The sequence below is a fragment of the Haematobia irritans genome, chromosome 3 (assembly GCF_050003625.1).
Source record: "Haematobia irritans isolate KBUSLIRL chromosome 3, ASM5000362v1, whole genome shotgun sequence".
Classification (NCBI taxonomy): domain Eukaryota; kingdom Metazoa; phylum Arthropoda; class Insecta; order Diptera; family Muscidae; genus Haematobia; species Haematobia irritans.
In genome coordinates this window covers 108,320,016-108,342,089 of record NC_134399.1, presented here as the reverse complement: position 1 = coordinate 108,342,089, position 22,074 = coordinate 108,320,016, and the positions used below count along the sequence as shown (strand labels likewise).

The window sequence follows — 22,074 nt, the reverse complement described above, 5'->3', positions numbered from 1 at the left end:
CTATTAACTATCAAATAAAGGGTTTTCCTATTTTCCCTTTAAGATTTTTCTTTAGAAAACAATAAATTTAATACAATATTCTATGTTTATTCGCTGTAATATAAATCCATAAAATCTCGTAACTTTGTACATATGATTTGAAATTCAATGTAAATAAAGACGATGTTAAAAAACGTCGACTTTTTCATATTTGTAAAAGTCGACTTTCGAATTTTTAAAAAAGTTAACAACTATTCCCAAATTTATAAACAACGAAATTTTAAGTGTACGAAAATGTCGACTTTTGGAAAAAGTAGACTTTCGACAACTAAATTTTGAAAAAGTGAAAAAAAAATTAATTATCGAATTTTCATAGTGCTCAAAAATTCGACATGAAAGATCTTATCGACGACATAAAAAATCGAGTAATGTAATGTAGATATTTTAATACTGCTACTTATTAAAATACTGAAAGTCGCAATGTCAAAAATCAATTTTGCAAGAGACCCAGAAATTTAAATCGATACGGGGTTTTGCAATGAGTTTACATTAAGGTTTTTGCTATTATTAGCAAAGTTTTATTGATCCCATCGATAAAGCATTGCTTGCAAAATTTTTAAATATGGTGATTTATCCTCTGATACCTCTGTGAATAAAAATCAAAATTTGTATTAATTATTTTTTTTATTATGGTTATGGTTTATATACAAAAGAGAACGCACATATACACAGTCTTAAATACCTAAGTTATCACATTAATTTATATATACAAACAAAAAAATTTATTCATTGTAAAATGGAATTTATTATATTGAAAAAAAAAAAGAAATCAAATAACAATTAAATCAAGATTTTCTATTTTTTAATTAATTTTTGTAAAAAAAATAAAAAATTAATTTGAAGACATCGAATTGAAATAATAATTTTTTATAGTATTAATTAATTTATTTTGTTAAATATCATGGTTGAAGCATAATTATCTGTCTACATAACAAAATTATTTGATTTATAATAAAAATAACTAATTTTAAAATTTTAACAAGTATTTAAGAACATCTACTAATGTCTTGATAATAATTTAATTAATTGACAAAGTGTGTATTTGAGTTTTGAATTTTGCTCTAAAATTTTACCAATAACAGACATAGATTATGACCTAAAGTATTTTTTTTTTTAAGTTTTCACTTAAATGCAAATTTATTCTAAGGAAAACTCTATTAATATTGGAAATTGTTATTTTTTTAATATAGATAATATATAAGTATGCTTATTAAAAATAATGAATATGTCTTTTTTTTTTTGCAAAAAATGAAGAATATATTTGGTATGTTGTGATCGTTTGTGGTTGCTACATTAAAATAAGTATATAAGTATATAAATTTATTAGTTATTAGATGTGGAATTGTGATGTTTTATTTTTGTATATACGTCAATTCAAGGCATCCATGAGCACCATAACATTGAAGGCTTTGATTTGATAAAATTATAAAAATTAAAATCTAATGAGTAAAGCTTTATTTTGGGGGAGGGGCGATGTTTTTTTTTTTTTAGATTTCAAGCACATTCCTACTGAAGGCTTCACACATACAATTAATAATAAATAATTTTAACAATATACAATCTGGAGTTATAATAAAACAAAATAATCGCTATAAAATTTTATTAACTACAATACACTTTAAAAAATAATAATAATTAGCTTAAAGCAAACGTTCATTTGTGTGAAAAATTCGATCGTAGTTTTCTATTAATGCTTTGGCTAGAGAATTCATTCGTCCAATATCGTAAGTTTTATCCTCGTTTAGGGCAAATAATGAAGGACCCCAGACAATGGCTAAATTGGAAGCGTTCATGCGATTGGAGGCACTACAGGCTGCAACACTAAAATGCAAGAAAAAAATATATAATATTTTAATGAAAATATTTGTTTGGCTTTTTTATAAAAAAATAGAAGAAATATCGCGATTTAAATTATAAATTCCATGCATCAAAAATGCTTAAGATATTAAGAAACAAAAAATCCTAAAACAGTAAAAGAAAATCTAATTCTGATATATAAAACATCCTGATTTACTTGAAATGAAAATTTTACATGTTTTAGAAAATATTGAAAAAATAGCAAAATTTTATTTTTTGAATGGAAATCGAACAACAAATAAAAACAAACAAAAAATTAATGAAATCAGAGATACGATCTCTTGTTACAAGTCCTTAAATACCACAAAGTTGGCCAAGAAGGTAAAAATTTGTATATGTTTTACAAACTTCTGAGAAAATAACGTTACTTTTTTAAAATTAACAAAATTTAATTTTTTGAATTGAATATTAACAACAATACAAATCAAAATAAAACATGTATATACGGCCGTAAGTTCGGACAGGCCGAATCTTATGTACCCTCCACCATGGATTGTGTACACGGATGAAAAAGACTGTTTTTCATATGTTTGGCTATAAACATTATATGTTTGGAACACAAATTTTTAAACACAATATTTTTGAGTGCAAGCATATAATGTTCATAAGCTAGCATAACATGTTTGGGACATATATGTTAATATGTTAGAACATATTATGTTTGGGACATAAAATGTTTGTAAATATAATATGCTTGGATGCAAACATATATTAATTTAGAAATAGACTATAAACATATATGTGTTTAGTAGCTTGGAGCGCTATTTAACAGGGAGCGATATTGAATTAAATTGGTGGTTGTTGCTTGTTATTACAAAATTAACATTTTATTTTTCCTTGGGCAATTGATTAGCTACTTCTTTAATCCTTACAAACTGTGTGGTCCGCTGTTAGAATCCCCGTCCGGCAAAAGGTAAAATTAAAATAAAAAAAATCATACAATTGAATAATTTCTTCTACAATGTTTGTATTACAGAAAAAGGTGCTAAGAACTAAAAAATCTCGTGGAAGTGAGAAAGATGTGGGGGAATATACAATTGGGCAGAAACAAAATTTTGAGCATTCAGGTCGAAAACCTATGTTGTTAGCACCTATATTACCTGTTTATTTTCATAATTCATTATGATTGTAAATATATAAATAAATAAATAAAATGTTGAGCACAATATTGTTTGGGAGAATTTTTTTAAGCATATAATATTTTTGGGTGCAAAATGCTTCCAAACATATTATATGTTCACATAATAACATATTGTTTTTTGGAAGACAACATTATTGAATTTGGATGCAAAAATACAAAATGTTTGGAACTTAGACTACCCAAACATATATTGTTTAGACCAATATGCTTTCAAACATATTATATATTGGAAGAGATCAAACATATAAATGTTTGGGCAATACCCAAAAATGTATATGCTTGAAGCAAAATATGTTTGGGAGTATATGTTACAGAAGCGATTTTTTGTGAGCGTGCGAACGTATATATATATATATATATATATATATATATATATATATATATATATATATATATATATATATATATATATATATATATATATATATATATATATATATATATATATATATATATATATATATATATATATATATATATATATATATATATATATATATATATATATATATATATATATATATATATATATATATATATATATATATATATATATATATAGCCCCCATGTTAGTAAAAAATATGGGAAACATTTAAATCTGAAGCAATTTTAAGGAAACTTCGCAAAAGTTTATTTATGATTTATCGCTCGGTACACACTCACAAAAAATCGCTTCTGTAACATATACTCCCAAACATATTTTGCTTCAAGCATATACATTTTTGGCTATTGCCCAAACATTTATATGTTTGATCTCTTCCAATATATAATATGTTTGAAAGCATATTGGTCTAAACAATATATGTTTGGGTAGTCAATTTCCAAACATTTTGTATTTTTGCATCCAAATTCAATAATGTTGTCTTCCAAAAAACAATATGTTATTATGTGAACATATAATATGTTTGGAAGCATTTTGCACCCAAAAATATTATATGCTTAAACAATATTGTGCTCAAAATTTTATTTATTTATTTATAGATTTACAATCATAATGAGTTATGAAAATAAACAGGTAATATAGGTGCTACTAACAACATAGGTTTTCGACCTGAATGCTCAAAATTTTGTTTCTGCCCAATTGTATATTCCCCCACATCTTTCTCACTTCCACGAGATTTTTTAGTTCTTAGCACCTTTTTCTGTAATACAAACATTGTAGAAGAAATTATTCAATTGTATGATTTTTTTTTATTTTAATTTTACCTTTTGCCGGACGGGGATTCGAACAGCGGACCACACAGTTTGTAAGGATCAAAGAAGAAGCTGATCAATTACCCAAGGAAAACTAAAATGTTAATTTTGTAATAACAAGCAACAACCACCAACTTAATTCAATATCGCTCCCTGTTAAATAGCGCTCCACGCTACTAAACACATATATGTTTATAGGCTATTTCTAAATTAATATATGTTTGCATCCAAGCATATTATATTTAAAAACATTTTATGTCCCAAACATAATATGTTCTAACATATTAACATATATGTCCCAAACATGTTATGCTAGTTTATGAACATTATATGCTTGCACTCAAAAATATTGTGTTTAAAAATGTGTGTTCCAAACATATAATGTTTATAGCCAAACATATGAAAAACAGTCTTTTTCATCCGTGTATATATGTATTAGAAGTTTAGGAAAATTAGAGTAATTTTTATAACTTTTCGACTAAGCAGTCGCGATTTTACAAGAAAAATGTTGGTATTTTGACAATTTTTGTCGAAATCAGAAAAACATATATATTGGAGCTATATCTAAATCTGAACAGATTTCAACCAAATTTGGCACACATAGCTACAATGCTAATTCTACTCCCTGTGCAAAATTTCAATTAAGTCGGAGTAAAAGATTGGCCACTGTGGTCATATGAGTCTAAATCGGGCGAACGATATATATGGGAGCTATATCTAAATCTGAACCGATTCAATAAAATTTGGTACACTACTAATTGTACTCCCAGTGCGAAATTTCAATCAAATTGGGGTAAAACTCTGGCTTCTGGAACCGTATTAGTCCATATCGGGCGAAAGCTATATAGGGGAGCTATATCTAAATCTCAACCGATTTCAATCAAATTTTGTACACTTAACTGCACTACTAATTGTACTTCTAGTGAAAAATTTCAAACAAATTGGGCCAAAACTCTGGCTTCTAGGACCATATTAGTCCATATCGGGCGAAAGATATATATGGGAGCTATATCTAAATCTGAATCGATTTCAACCAAATTTGGGGCGCATAACTACAATGGTAAATCTACTGTGTAAAATTTCAACCAAATTGGGCCAAAACTCTGGCTGTTGGGACCATATTAGTCCATATCGGGCGAAAGATATATATGAGAGCTATATCTAAATCTGAACCGATTTCAATCAAATTTTGCACACTTGACTTTACTACTAATTGTACTCCTAGTGCAAAATTTCAACCAAATTCGGCCAAAAATCTGGCTTCTGGGGCCATATAAGTCCATATCGGGCGAAAGATATATATGGGAGCTATATCGAAATCTGAACCGATTCCAATCAAATTTTGCACACTTGACTATACGACTAAGTGTTATGTTTGTACAAAATTTCAAGCAAATCGGTATAAAACTCTGGCTGCTGAGTCCATATTAGTGCATATCGGGCGAAAGATATATATGGGAGCTATATCTAAATCTGAACCGATTTCGTCCAAAATCAATAGGGTTCTGTTCTGACTCAAATTAGGAACATGTGCCAAATTTGAAGGCGATTGGACTTAAATTGCGACCTAAACTTTGATCACAAAAATGTGTTCACAGACAGACGGACGGACGGACGGAGGGACGGACAGACGGACATGGTTATATCGACTCAGGGACCCACCCTGAGCATTATTGCCAAAGACACCATGTGTCTATCTCGTCTCCTTCTGGGTGTTACAAACATATGCACTATCTTATAATACCCTGTTCCACAATGTGGCGCAGTGTATAAAAAAGTTATGTATAGGTAAGTCTACAAATAATTACGAATCGAAATGAAAATTGAAATATGGGGGTCGCTTATATGGGGGCTATATAGAATTATGAACTTGATATGGACCAATTTTTGTGTGATTGGGGATCGATTTATCTGAGGGCTATATATAACTATAGACCGATATGGACCTAGTTAGTCATGGTTGTTAACGGTAATATACTAGCACAATGTACCAAATTTCAACTCACTAGGATGAAATTTGCTCCTCCAAGAGGTTCCAAAACCAAATCTCGGGATCGGTTTATATGGGGCTATATATGATTATAGACTGATATGGACAACTTTTGGCATGGTTGTTAAATATCATATACTGTCACCACGTACCAAATTTCAATCAGATCGGATGAATTTTGCTTCTCCAAAAGGCACAGGAGGTCAAATCTGGGGATCGGTTTATATGGGGTCTATATATAATTATGGACTGATATGAACCAATTCCTGCATGGTTGGTGGATACCATATACTAACATCACGTACCAAATTTCAACCGTATCGGATGAATTTTGTGCTTCCAAAGGGCTCCGGAGGTCAAATCTGGGGATCGGTTTATATGGGGCCTATATGTAATTATTGACCGATTTAGACCAATTTTTGCATGGGTGTTTGAGGCCATATATTAACACCACGTACCAAATATCAACTGAATCAGATGAATTTTGGTCTTCCAAGAGGCTCCGGAGGTAAAATCTGGGGATCGGTTTATATGGGGGCTATGTATAATTATGGACCGATGTGGACCAATTCTTGCATGGTTCTTAGAGACCATATACTAACACCATATACCAAATTTCGGATGAAATTTGCTTCTCTTAGAGGCTCCGCAAGCCAAATCGGGGGATCGGTTTATATGGAGGCTATACATAATTATGGACTGATATGAACCAATTCCTGCATGGTTGGTGGATACCATATACTAACATCACGTACCAAATTTCAACCGTATCGTATGAATTTTGTGCTTCCAAGGGGCTCCGGAGGTCAAACCTGGGGATCGGTTTATATGGGGCCTATAACAGGTTGGCTGATAAGTCCCCGGTCTGACACATAGATGGCGTCGCTAGTATTAAATGCATATTATTTTTATATAGTACAAACCTTCAAATGATTCGTGTCAAAATTTGACGTCTGTAAGTCAATTAGTTTGTGAGATAGAGCGTCTTTTGAGAAGCAACTTTTGTTATTGTGAAACAAATGGGAAAAAAAGAAATTTCGTGTTTTGATAAAATACTGTTTACTGAAGGGAAAAAATACGGTTGAAGCAAAAACTTGGCTTGATAATGAGTTTCCGGACTCTGCACCAGGGAAATCAACAATAATTGATTGGTATGCAAAATTCAAGCGTGGTGAAATGAGCACGGAGGACGGTGAACGCAGTGGACGCCCGAAAGAGGTGGTTACCGACGAAAACATCAAAAAAATCCACAAAATGATTTTGAATGACCGTAAAATTAAGTTGATCGAGATAGCAGAGGCCTTAAAGTTATCAAAGGAACGTGTTGGTCATATCATTCATCAAAATTTGGATATGCGGAAGCTCTGTGCAAAATGGGTGCCGCGCGAGCTCACATTTGACCAAAAACAACAACGTGTTGATGATTCTGAGCGATGTTTGCAGCTGTTAACTCGTAATACACCCGAGTTTTTCCGTCGATATGTGACAATGGATGAAACATGGCTCCATCATTATACTCCTGAGTCCAATCGACAGTCGGCTGAGTGGACAGCGACCGGTGAACCGTCTCCGAAGCGTGGAAAGACTCAAAAGTCCGCTGGCAAAGTAATGGCCTTTGTTTTTTGGGATGCGCATGGAATAATTTTTATCGATTATCTTGAGAAGGGAAAAACCATCAACATCAATGAAGGTCGAAATCGCGGCAAAACGGCCTCATATGAAGAAGAAAAAAGTGTTGTTCCACCAAGACAACGCACCGTGCCACAAGTCATTGAGAACGATGGCAAAAATTAATGAATTGGGCTTCGAATTGCTTCCCCACCCACCGTATTCTCCAGATCTGGCCCCCAGAGACTTTTTCTTGTTCTCAGACCTCAAAAGGATGCTCGCAGGGAAAAAATTTGGCTGCAATGAAGAGGTGATCGCCGAAACTGAGGCCTATTTTGAGGCAAAACCGAAGGAGTACTACGAAAATGGTATCAAAAAATTGGAAGGTCGTTATAATCGTTGTATCGCTCTTGAAGGGAACTATGTTGAATAATAAAAACTAATTTTTACACAAAAATGTGTTTTTCTTTGTTAGGCCGGGGACTTATCAGCCAATCTGTTAGCTCTCATATATATGTATCGCCCGATTTTTCCAAATATGGTCATAAAACCTTATTAACCGATCTTACTCAAACTTGGCTCAGTCTAATCTTTTATAGCACTAACAATATATGCAAAAAATCATCGAAATCTGTTCAGATTTAGTTATAGCGTCCATATATATGTAACACCCGATTTTGCCAAATTTGGCCGTAAAACTCTTATTTATCAACCGATTGTACTCAAATTTGACTAAATGTAATCTTCTATAGCACTAACTGTATGTGCAAAATTTCATCGAAATCGGTTCAGATTTAGATATAGCTCCCATGTATATGTATCGCCCGATTTTGCCAAATTTCGCCCTAATAATCTTATTTTTGACCATAGAGGCATCATTTATTAACTGATCGTACTCAAATTTTGCACAAGGTAACCGTCTGTGGCATCAATCATACCTGCAAAATATTATACAAATTGGTTCATATTTCGATATAGCTCCCATATATATGCATCGCTCGATTTTCCCAAATTTGGCCATAATACTCTGATTATTAATCAATGTTACTCAAATTTCAAGTTTTGATATACTAGTCGATCGTATTTGGATTTACATGTAGCTCTTACAAAATTATATTGACCGATTTTTACCAATTTGGATTTATTACCCACAACTAATTGAGCGATTTCCTGTTTTTTTAATAATGGACTCAATATTAGTAGCATACTAACTCTGTAGGTGCAAAATCAACTATAGCTCCGAACATTTCTGCTTAGGTTGTGGCAAGACTCCCATAAACATATACCCTTTTATGTTCTTAAATGTGAAAATGCGGTTTATCACCCAAACCTATACCATTGATACCCCACAAACAATGTCTACGAATCCAGTAGGGATGGTTTAGGGTATGATATAGTCGACCCCGCCCGAATTTCTACTTTACTCACTTGTTTTAATTTAAACTTTTTATACCCTCCACCATAGGATGGGGGTATATTAACTTTGTCATTCCGGTTGTAACACATCGAAATATTGCTCTAAGACCCCATAAAGTATATATATATTCTGGGTCGTGGTGAAATTCTGAGTCGATCTGAGCATGTCCGTCCGTCTGTTGAAATCACGCTAACTTCCGAACGAAACAAGCTATCGACTTGAAACTTGGCACAAGTAGTTGTTATTGATGTAGGTCGGATGGTATTGCAAATGGGCCATATCGGTCCACTTTTACGTATAGCCCCCATATAAACGGAACCCCAAATTTGGCTTGCAGACCATCTAAGAGAAGCAAATTTCATCCGATCCGGCTGAAATTTGGTACATGGTGTTAGTATATGATCTCTAACAACCATGCAAAAAGTGGTCCACATCGGTCCATAATTATATATAGCCGCCATATAAAACGATCCCACGATTTGGCTTTCGGAGCCTCTAAGAGAAGCAAATTTCATCCGATCCGGCTGAAATTTGGTACATGGTGTTAGTATATGGTCTCTTATGACCATGCAAAAATTTATCGAAATCCATAATTATATATCCTATCCCCACATTTGACCACCGGAGCCCCTTGGAAGAGAAAAATTTATCCGATTCGGTTGAAATTTGGTCCGTGATGTTAGTAAATGGTATCCAACAACCATGCCAAAAGTAGTCCATATCAGTCCATAATCATATATAGCACCCATATAAACCGATCCCGAGATTTGGTTTTGGATCCTCTTGGAGGAGCAAATTTCATCCCCTTGGAAGAGAAAAATTTATCCGATTCGGTTGAAATTTGGTCCGTGATGTTAGTAAATGGTATCCAACAACCATGCCAAAAGTAGTCCATAATCATATATAGCACCCATATAAACCGATCCCGAGATTTGGTTTTGGATCCTCTTGGAGGAGCAAATTTCATCCGAGTTAATTGAAATTTGTGCTAGTATATAGCCGTTAATAACCATGCCTAACTAGGTCCATATCGGTCTATAGTTATATATAGTCCTCAGATAAATCGATCCCCAATCACACAAAAATTGGTGCATATCAAGTTCATAATTGTATATAGCCCCAATATAAGCGACCCCCATATTTCAATTCTGGGTCTCTACGTACCGTCCATATCGATTCGTAATAATTTGTAGACTTACCTATACATACCTTTTTTGTCTAGTATATACCACGTATGGACTAACTCCCAATTTAGAAAACGATGTTAAGAAGTTTTAAGATACCACAACCCAAATAATTCGATTGTGGATGACAGCCTTTCGTAGAAGTTTCTACGCAATCCATGGTGGAGGGTACATAAGATTCGCCCTGGCCGAACTTACGGCCGTATATACTTGTTTCTATTAGTTTTGCTCCTCCCCTCTATACAATCTGATATTTTTGATCCTTTTGTATGGAAGAAGAAGTGGCCCGATCGGTACCAAACTTTGAATTTTTCTCAGTTTTGACCATTAATAAAGTTACGTCTTCCTACGATGTCTTTTTCTATTTTTTGTCCATTCGTTATATGGTATCGAAGCACTGTGCAGTGGATCTCAAGTTGACCTAAGAATTATTTCTTATGCGAATATGGTAATTTTTAAGAGCGAATCTCTTAAAAACCTCCAATCGAAACTTTATCAAATCGCTTTCGTATTTTGAGGAAAATAAGTTTTTGTGCTTACGACAATATTTTCTCAGTGTATAATCGGAAATCGTTATTTTGAAATAAATCGAATACAATACTTACTTTGTTAAATGCTTCACTAGAAATGCCAGTGTTGATCTATTCGGTTCTGGCATATCATTGATCGCTATTCGAAATGTATCGATACCTTCTTGATTTTTGAGTAAATCTCGTGCCAAACGATTGTACGTTTCCTGTGGTATCAATGGTTGGGGTAGATCGCGAAAGAATTGTTTCAACAGACTGGTTATAGTGTGAATATCATCGGCGGCTATTAATTTCGGATCGTAAATATAGGATTTGGTTAGTTTTTGCTTAAGTTCATCTATGGTGAATTTATTGCCACAGGCTCGATATAAACCATCCTGGACAATACGATCTTTACGCTCGATATACTCAATGGAATCGGCTACAAAACGTGGGACATTTGGACAAGTAGTACGATTGAGTTCTAATTGATCGAGTGGAGCACCAAAAATGGGATTTTTCGGCTTGAGACCATCTTCCAAGTAGAGACTTGTCGTTTGGGATTTACGGAAGGCTTTCTTTTCACTTTTCGGTGAACTTTTGGTATTGCTAAAAGAAAAGGAATTCATTGAATGCGTTTGCATAATGGTTACGATACGGTCACACTGGGCAAATATTTGACAGAAATCGAAAAATAATTAGTCGCCACAGTCAAACCAGCAAACCTTTTTACGTAGCTCATATAGGATATATTCACGATAAGAGTATTTTCCAAAAAACGGTATGCAGACATTTCGGAAGTACTCTTGGAAAAAAGTTTGACACTCATTTTGGGCAAATATTTGTCTAGTGTGACCATACCCTTATTCGATTTTGTTAGTACACCCAAAGAAAAAATACTTTCCTCCGGAACGAAATTTTCGACAAACGAAATTCCCCTTTCATAAAGAAAATCTTTAAGAACAAATAAACTCGAACTTAGAATAAGCGATTCAACGATTATCTCTAATTTTTTTATTTACTGTTAAAGAAACTTTTTTAGCGTCAAAAGAAAACTTTGATTGTCTAAAATTTCGTTCCTCAGAGCAGAAAACTCTTCTTTCAGTGTAGATATCATTAATTACTTACAGATTTAAGATTCCTCGTTGCACTGAAAAGAGAATTAAGAAGAAAGAAAAAATTAATAATTAGAGTACACAGAAAAAAATTCCCAATATATTTCCATTTAAAAAGTGTTTCAACCAACTTTCAAACGTAATCTATTAAACGATTAGCTGCTACAATTAAAATTTTAATCAAATTAAAAAATAAAGCCAGTCAAGAAAATTATTGAAAATTTTTACTTAAAGGGTGATACGGTCAAAATTTGGTCAAGGGAAAACGCGTGTAAATCGGTGAAATCGTTTATTTAAAAAATCAAATTAAATTTCTTTTTCAAGTTCAATTAGTACAAAATTCGGGAAAAATATTCAGTTAGGCTTTCGCTTTTCCAAATCCGAATTGCCGGGCCTCACACTTGACACCTGCCATCAGATTTTGTACAGCCACCTTGTCCACCTTCTTCGCCGCAGAAAGCCAGTTTGCCTTGAACTGCTGCTCGTCCTTAGCAGTTTGTTTGGTCTTCTTTACGTTCCGCTTGACAATAGCCCAGTATTTCTCAATTGGGCGGAGCTCTGGCGTGTTGGGAGGGTTCTTGTCCTTGGGAACTACCTGCACGTTGTTGGCGGCGTACCACTCCATGGCCTTTTTACCGTAATGGCAAGATGCCAAATCCGGCCAAAACAGTACGGAACAACCGTGTTTCTTCAGGAAAGGCAGCAGACGTTTATTCAAACACTCTTTCACGTAAATTTCTTGGTTGACAGTCCCGGAAGCTATGAAAATGCTGCTTTTCAAGCCACAGGTACAGATGGCTTGCCAAACCAGATATTTCTTTGCGAACTTTGACAGTTTTATTGTGCTTGAAAATATCTGCTACCTTTCCCCTTCCTTTCGCCGTATAAAAACTCCTGTCCCGGAAGCTGCTTGTAGTCGGCTTTGACGTAGGTTTCGTCGTCCATTACCACGCAGTCAAACTTCGTCAGCATCGTCGTGTACAGCCTCCGGGATTGCGCTTTGCCCGTCGTATTTTATTTATCATCGCGATTTGGAGTCACTACCTTCTTGTAAGTCGATAGACCGGCTCGTTTTTTGGCTCGATGCACGGTTGTAGACAATACACCCAGCTTATTTGCGGCATGTCGGAGAGAGAGGTTAGGGTTTTGCTTGAAACTACCGGCAACTCTCTTTGTCGTCTCAGCGGCTTCCGGTTTTCGATTTCCCCCCGATCCAGACTTCCTGGCTGTCGACAAACGTTCCCCAAACACTTTAATTACATTTGTAACGGTTGATTTGGCAACTTTTAGCGATTTTGCCAGCTTTGCGTGCGAATAGCTCGGATTTTCGCGATGCGCGAGCAAAATTTTGATACGCTGCTCTTCTTGCTTGGACGGCATTTTGACGACTGAAGAGTGAATTCCAAAATCAAAATAGGAGCAACATTCTACACACACACACCTTCAAAATGAGGGATGTTCAGTTTTTTAAATGCAAAATTGAAAGAAATACGTCAAGTTTATATTGACCAAATTTTGACCGTATCACCCTTTATTCAATTAAAACATTAATTATTAATTTAAAATTAAATTTAACTTAACTATTTCCAAATAAAAATATAATTGGAAATGTATACTAAAACAATTACTACCATTAAAACTACAATGAAAATAATTAGTTTCTATGAACATTAAATTTTGTTTCTATATTCATTAAATTCAAATCTAAATCCAACTATAACTATAACCAGAAAATATTAACTCTTATAAAATTACAAGAAAATTTTTTCATCTAAATGTAAAATAATAATAAACAAATAAATAATAATCCGGTAAATAAATAATTGCCTCAATTCAAAAATAATTAATGATTGTGACCAAAATCAATTAGATTTTTAATAGAACAAATTAAGAAAATTAATTGAAAATGCCGAAGAAATCAATAAATTTTTTAAACAAGTATAGGGTGGTTAAATTGTAAGGCCGATGTTGAATGTGAACCACACCTAAACGCCAAGTTTTTTCCGAATTTTATTTGACATTTCTGTATTTCAGACTTACTCAATTTGAACCATGGAGAGATACACAATCCAACAACGTGTTAAATGGTTCCAAGAAATGGCAACAGTGGATGATCAATTTTCGAAGAAAATCATCTTCAGTGATGAGGCACATTTTCACCTCAGTGGATTTGTCAATAAACAGAATTGCCGCATTTGGGCGAATGAGAATCCAAGAGTGATTGTCGAAAAACCAATGCACCCACAAAGAGTGACTGTTTGATGCGGTTTATGGGCTGGCGGTATCATCGGGCCGTATTTTTTCCAAAATGAGGCCGGTCAGGGAGTTACTGTGAATGGTGTTCGCTATCGTGAGATGATAACGAACTTTTTATGGCCCGAATTGGAAGATATGGATGTGGACGATATGTGGTTTCAGCAGGACGGTGCCACTTGCCACACAGCTAACGAAACAATGGCTCTTTTGCGCAACAAATTCAATGGCCGTGTTATCTCACGTAATGGCGATGTCAATTGGCCGCCAAGATCATGTGATTTGACACCGTTGGACTTTTTTCTTTGGGGTTATTTGAAAGAAAAGGTGTACGTCGATAAGCCAGCAACAATTCAAGAGCTAAAGGATGAGATAATTCGGTACATTAACGGCGTAGAATCTCCATTATGCCTCAGCGTCATCGAAAATTTGGACCATCGGATGAAGGTGTGCCACCGAGGTCGCGGCGCCCATTTGGCCGATATTTTGTTCCATACATAATTGAGTAATACTAATATATCATAATAAAATAAAATTACAATAATTTCCTAAATAGTTTGTGTTTTATTCAAAATCAACATCGGCCCTTGAAATTTTAACCACCCTTTACAGGGTGGTTAAGTTAATATACCCCTCCACCATAGGATAGGGGTATATTAACTTTGTCATTCCGTTTGTGACACATCGAAATATTGTTCTAAGACCCCATAAGGTATATATATTCTGGGTCGTGGTGAAATTCTGAGTCGATCTAAGCATGTCCGTCCGTCCGTCTGTTGAAATCACGCTAACTTCCGAACGAAAAAAGCTATCGACTTAAAACTTGGCATAAGTAGTTGTTATTGATGTAGGTAGGATGGTATTGCAAATGGGCCATATTGCAACACTTTTACGTATAGCCCTCATATAAACCGACCCCCCGATTCGGCTTTCGGAGCCGAATCAACCATGCAAAAATTGGTCCATATCGGTTCATAATTATATATATATATATATATATATATATATATATATATATATATATATATATATATATATATATATATATATATATATATATATATATATATATATATATATATATATATATATATATATATATATATATATATATATGTATATATATATACATATATATATATATATATATATATATATATATATATATATATATATATATATATATATATATATATATATATATATATATATATATATATATATATATATATATATATATATATATATATATATATATATATATATATATATATATATATATATATATATATATATATATATATATATATATATATATATATATATATATATATATATATATATATATATATATATATATATATTTATATATATATATATATATATATATATATATATATATATATATATATATATATATATATATATATATATATATATATATATATATATATATATATATATATATATATATATATATATATATATATATATATATATATATATATATATATATATATATCCCCTATATAAACCGATCCCCAGATTTGGCTTGCGGAGCCTCTTAGAAGACCAAAATTCATCTGATTCAGTTGAGATTTGGTAGTGATTGTTAATATATGGCCTCAAACACCCATGCAAAAATTGGTCGATATCGGTCCATAATTATATATAGGCCCCATATAAACCGATCGCCAGATTTGACCTCCGGAGCACCTTGGAAGAGCAAAATTCTTCTCATTTGGTTGAAATTTGGTACGTGAGAAGCAAAATTCATCCGATCTGGTTGAAATTTGGTACGTGGTGGTAGCATATGATATTTAACAACCATGTGAGTTGACATTTGTGGATGACAGTCTTTCTAGAAGTTTCTACGCAATCCATGGTGGAGGGTACATAAGATTCGGCCGTATATACTTGTTTCTGTGTGAATTGGATTGATGTGTGGAACAAATATAGACAAATCTTACACATTGTTCATAAACCTTTTACTTCAAAATTAGAACTGCTTACTTATATTTTTAAAAACAGTTTCAAAATTTTCACATTTTCTTTAATAGTAAAAAATTGATTGTTTAGTAAGATATTAGTTGTATTTATTAAGAATCATACCAACATCTATTTATTTTATTAATACACTAAATCTAATAAAATATATTACAAAATTAAATAAATTTCCAAGTTATAGTACCTTTACTCAATTATATAAATTAATTTTTGAAACTCCTACCCTTCAGTTTTAATAACGATTTTGTCCTTATTTTACGATTTCAATGCCTACAAATATAAGAAGATCATAAAACATTTTTTTTCACAATAGATTAGAGTCACTGAATGTTACCTCAAGATCCCACAATGCAGAAAAATTAATGGAGTTGCTATTCTGCTAATGTTTTCTTTAAATCATGCTGCACAGAAAAAAATTTCACGAACATTTTTCCAATAAAAATCTTAATTGAGTTATAAAAAATATTCAATTAAAAATTTAATTGATTCAACAATTTTTTTAATTGAAACATAAATCAATCACAAAAATTAATAGTATCAAATAATTTTTTAATTGGATCAATTAATTTTAAATTGACTTCCAATTAATTTTTTAATTGATACTATAATTTCTGTGATTGAAGACATTTCAATTAAAAAATTAATTGAATCAATTAATTTCGTGATTGAATCAGAAAAAAATTTGTTTGTGTGTGGTGTTTATTTACCACCACGAACTGATACTGACACACTCTTTGCAATAGCTTCCAAATAAAAACCAAAAAATAACTCATTAATTTAAACAAACAATATGTAATATATAATTGTATTTTCCAAATTATAACCACACAAAATTATTTTTTCACAATTCTAGATTATTCTCGATCTCCAGTATACCATAAAAAAACCGTTGGTTACAGGTAGACAAAAAATACAGGAAAATTTTCCTATAATTATACCTTTCTCCACTACTGTGGTACAGGGTATAATAAGTTTGTGCATTTGTATGTAACGCCAAGAAGGAAAAGTCGGAGACCCATCGTTTAGTATACCGATCGTCTTAGAATTAAATTCTGAGTCGATTTAGCGATGTCCGTCTGTTCATGTATTTTTGTGCGCAAAGTACAGGTCGCACTTTAAGTCTGATCGTCTTCAAATTTGGCATAGAGTCGTTTTTTGGAACAAGGATGATCGCTATTGATTTTGGAAAAAATCGGTTCAGATTTCTATATAGCTGTCATATATATTTATCACCGATCTGGTCATAATTGGCGTGTTTATCGACCGATGTTCTTCAAATTCAGTCATCCGAATATTTTATGAGTCTCGGAAAACTTGCAAAATATCAGCCAAATATAGCTCCCATATATAGCTTTCGCCCGATTTACACTCCTATGACGCCAGAGGCCAAATGTTTACTCCGAGTTACGTGAAATTTTGCACAGGGAGTAGAATTAACATTATAAATATGCGTACCGAATTTAGTTGAAATTGGTTCGGATATGGCCCCAGAGGTCGAAATTTCACACCGATTTACTTGAAGTATTGTACAGAGAATAGGACTAACATACTTGCAACACATGCCAAATTTGGTTGAAATCGGTTCAGATTTAGATATAACTCCCATATATATATCTTTCGCCCGATTTAGATCATATGACCACGGAGGCCAAAGTTTCATTTCGATAATTTTGAAGTTTTGCACTGAGCGTTCAATTAAAATTTTAGCAATGTGTGCCAAATTTTATCAAAGTCGGCTCAGAATTAGACAAAGCCCCTATATATATGTTCTTCCGATTTTAGCAAATATGGCCAAAATACTCACATTTTCCTTGTAAAATCGTCACTGTTAAGTCGAATACTCGCAAAAATGATTCAAAATTACCTATACTCTAATTAGTATATATCGACCTATAAATCATAAATGCAGATTTGCTAAATTTTATCCAATTTAAATATTTCCGATATTTTTTACTGACATTGTGGCCCGTCCCGGCCATCAACCAATTTAAATTTTAAGTCCAGACATTTTGTGAAAATTTTGTTCAAATCGGTTCATATTTAAATATTTGTATATGGGGAATATAAACCTTTATATAGTTCCTAACAAATTTGAGGGTGTTAAGATGGGTATCAAAAATATTGATATATATAGTGGTGAAGGGTATAATATAGTCGGCCCCGCCCGACTTTAGACTTTCCTTACTTGTTTAAAAATAAAATGTGTTTCCTTAAGTTTTGAAAGAAAATTTAATTGGATCCAAAGATTTTGACCTCCCTTAAGAATTTTGGTATTGATTCCGAGCATTAAATCTAGCATCAATAAAATTAAAAATTAGGATACATATCTCATTTACGAATTTTCATTCTCTTTTCGTGGTATATTTATGCTAAATTCAAATTATAATGGATACTTCAAAGTAAACAAGTATATACGGCCGTAAGTTCGGCCAGGCCGAAGCTTATGTACCCTCCACCATGGATTGCGTAGAAATTTCTTCTAAACACTGCCATCCACAATCGAATTACTTAAGTTGCGGTAACGCTTGCCGATGGCAAGGTATCTTAAAACCTCCTAACACGTATTCTAAATTGTAGGTCATACGTGCACCCTCAAAAAAATCGCCTCTCTAACATATGTTCCAAACATATTTTGCAGGAAGCACATATATTATTGGATACTGCCGAAACATTAATATGTTGTTTTATGTGAACATATTCTATTTGTGGAAGCATTTTGAGCCAAAAATATTATATGCTTGGAAGAATTTTCCCCAAAGAAGATTGTGCTCATTCCCTAACATAATTTTCACTTCCACGAAATTTTTTAGTTCTTGGCACCTTTTTCTGTAATACAAATAATAATGTTGAAGAAATTATTCAATTTTATAATTTTTTTAAATTTTACCTTTCGCCTGGACGGAGAATCGAACCGAGGACCATACAGTTTGTAAGCCAACACACTACCACTGAGCTACGTAGCTGCCATAGTCACCAGAAGACAATTATTGTTATAAGTTACATTTATATAGCATAGTTTGCAGCGCCCACGAGCCCATGCAAACATAACATTATTTAATAGAAACATACATGTGTTGGCAACGTGGAGCAGTGGTTAGCATGTCTGCCGTATATGCAAAGGGTCGTGGGTTCAATCCCTGCTCCAACCAAACACCAATTGTTTTTTTTTTTAATTTACACATTTATATTTATACTATATTAACTTTTTATAATGAAACTTCGAAATGTGGGTTATTAAAGATTTACAGTCACAAAAGAACAGGGCTTGATATAAACGAAATGGACTGAGCTTTTGGATAAAATATTATTTTTTATTGCAAAAATAACAGTTTTGTAATAAAAAACTGGTTTTGGTATAAAAGTTTGAAATTTTGGAAGGAATCCAAAAACTCTAATAAAGGAAGAACGTGGGGTCGAGTATAAACATACATAAATAATTTTATAATATACACAAACTAAATAATATTTAGACTTAAATTAAATAATATTTAGACTTAAGCATATAAAATTTTTGGCCTTATCATAAAGCAGTTTCCGAAACAACATATAAGCGGTTTCACAGAAATTGCTCTCTTTCGATTCTCTCGCTGTGTTAATTTGATATCTTTCGTCAACCCTCCCGGTTTTTATCTCTATTTCTTTCTCTATACTCTCTCTCTCTCTCTCTCTCTGTCGCTCTCTGAATAAAATATCACAACATATATATGTTTACTCGAAATTTGTAAATTTATATATGTTTACATTCACACATATAATTTTTATGAAACATGCATGCCCCAAACATAATATATTCTAACATATTAACATATGTGTTCCAAACATTTAGTGTTAGTTTGAGAACATCATTAAATATATTGTGTTTAAAAATTGTGCCCGAAACACATTTTGTTTATATCGAAACATATGAAAAACATATTTTTCTAACAGTGTGGTATATATTAAATCAAAAGAGATCGATCAAATACGTATATAATTCAGTTTGACAAAATTTTCTATAGACATAAAATTTTGACAAAATTTTCTATAGAAATAAAATTTTAACAAAATTTCCTATAGAAATAAAATTTTCAAAAAATTTTCTATAGAAATAAAATTTTAACAAAATTTTCTATGGAAATAAAATTTTCTATAGAAATAAAATTTTGACAAGATTTTCTATAGAAATAAAATGTTGACAAAATTTTCTATAGAAATAAAATTTTAACAAAATTTTCTATAGAAATAAAATTGTGGTAGATTATTTTTGGCTCGAGTGGCAACCATAAAATTTTAACAAAATTTTCTATAGAAATAAAATTTTAACAAAATTTTCTATAGAAATATAATTTTGACAAAATTTACTATAGAACTAAAATTTTGACAAAATTTTCTATATAAAAAAAATTTGGGTAGATTATTTTTGGCTCGAGTGACAACCATGATTATGAACCGAATAAAATTTTAACAAAATTTTCTATAGAAATAAAATTTTGACAAAATTTTCTATAGAAATAAAATTTTGGTAGATTATTTTTGGCTCGAGTCGCAACCATGATTATGAACCGATATGGACCAATTCGGGTGTGATTGGAGATCGGCTATATATAACTATAGACCGATATGGACCAATTTTGGTATGGTTGTTAGCGGCCATATACTAACACCACGTTCCAAATTCGAAACGGATCGGACGAATTTTGCTCCTCCAAGAGGCTCCGGAGGTCAAATCTGGTTTATATGGGGGCTATATATAATTATGGACCGATGTGGACCAATTTTTGCATGATTATTAGAGACCATATACCAACATCATGTACCAAATTCCAGCCGGATCGGATGAAATTTGCTTGTCTTTGAGGCTACGCAAGTCAAATCTGGGGATCGGTTTATATGGGGGCTATATATAATTATGGACCGATGTAGACCAATTTTTGCATAGTTGTTAGAGACCATATACCAACATCATGTACCAAATTTCAGCCGGATCGGATGAAATATGCTTCTGTTAGAGGCTCCACAAGCCAAATCTGAAGGTCCCTTTATATGGGGACTATACGTAAAAGTGAACCGATATGGCCCAATTGCAATACCATCTGACCTACATCAATAACAACTACTTGTGCCAAGTTTCAAGTCGATAGCTTGTTTCGTTCGGAAGTTAGCGTGATTTCAACAGACGGACATGCTTAGATCGACTCAGAATTTCACCACGACCCAGAATATATATACTTTATGGGGTCTTAGAGCAATATTTCGATGTGTTACAAACGGAATGACAAAGTTAATATACCCCCATCCTATGGTGGAGGGTATAAAAATGTTTTCTTAATTCCAAAAAAAAAATTTTTAAACCAAAGATTCTTTCTCTTCAAAACAAGTCTTAGCCTATATTTGAAGCGTTTTTGGCATAAATCTAAAGATTCAATATTTCAGATTTTTCAAATCAAAAATGTATTTCTTTACTTTAAGCAAATTTTTCCTTAGTTCAAAGACCGACCCCACCCGACTTTAGACTTACTTCTTTGTCAATATTTCAGATTTTTGAAATCAAAAATATATTTGTTTACTTTAAGCAAATTTTTCCTTAGTTCAAAGACCGACCCCGCCCGACTTTAGACTTACTTGTTTTGTTCTATTAAAGTCCTTTAAAAATGTGTTAACGATAACTTAAATTTCCTAATTCAGACTTGACTTCAATTAGAAATTACGCTGTTTCAAGTAAAAAAGTTTTTGAAATGAAGTTTTGAAAAACATTTCCTATTTTTGTGCGCTCTTTTACT

The 22,074-nt window shown here is 32.4% G+C and overlaps 1 protein-coding gene across 1 annotated transcript in view; it reads right to left on the bottom strand.

Moving 5' to 3' along the window:
- Positions 1-1,601: 1,601 nt before the first annotated feature.
- The window catches only part of RhoGAP18B (Rho GTPase activating protein at 18B), a 111,339-nt gene continuing 90,866 nt past the window's right edge, over positions 1,602-22,074 (bottom strand). Inside the window, exons 4-6 of the mRNA XM_075303257.1 lie at positions 12,069-12,090; positions 11,037-11,549; positions 1,602-1,860 (exon numbers count right to left, since the gene is read on the bottom strand). Coding sequence (XP_075159372.1) covers positions 1,680-1,860; positions 11,037-11,549; positions 12,069-12,090 — 716 coding nt within the window. The 3' untranslated portion in view covers positions 1,602-1,679. The remainder of the gene's footprint in view (positions 1,861-11,036; positions 11,550-12,068; positions 12,091-22,074) is intronic.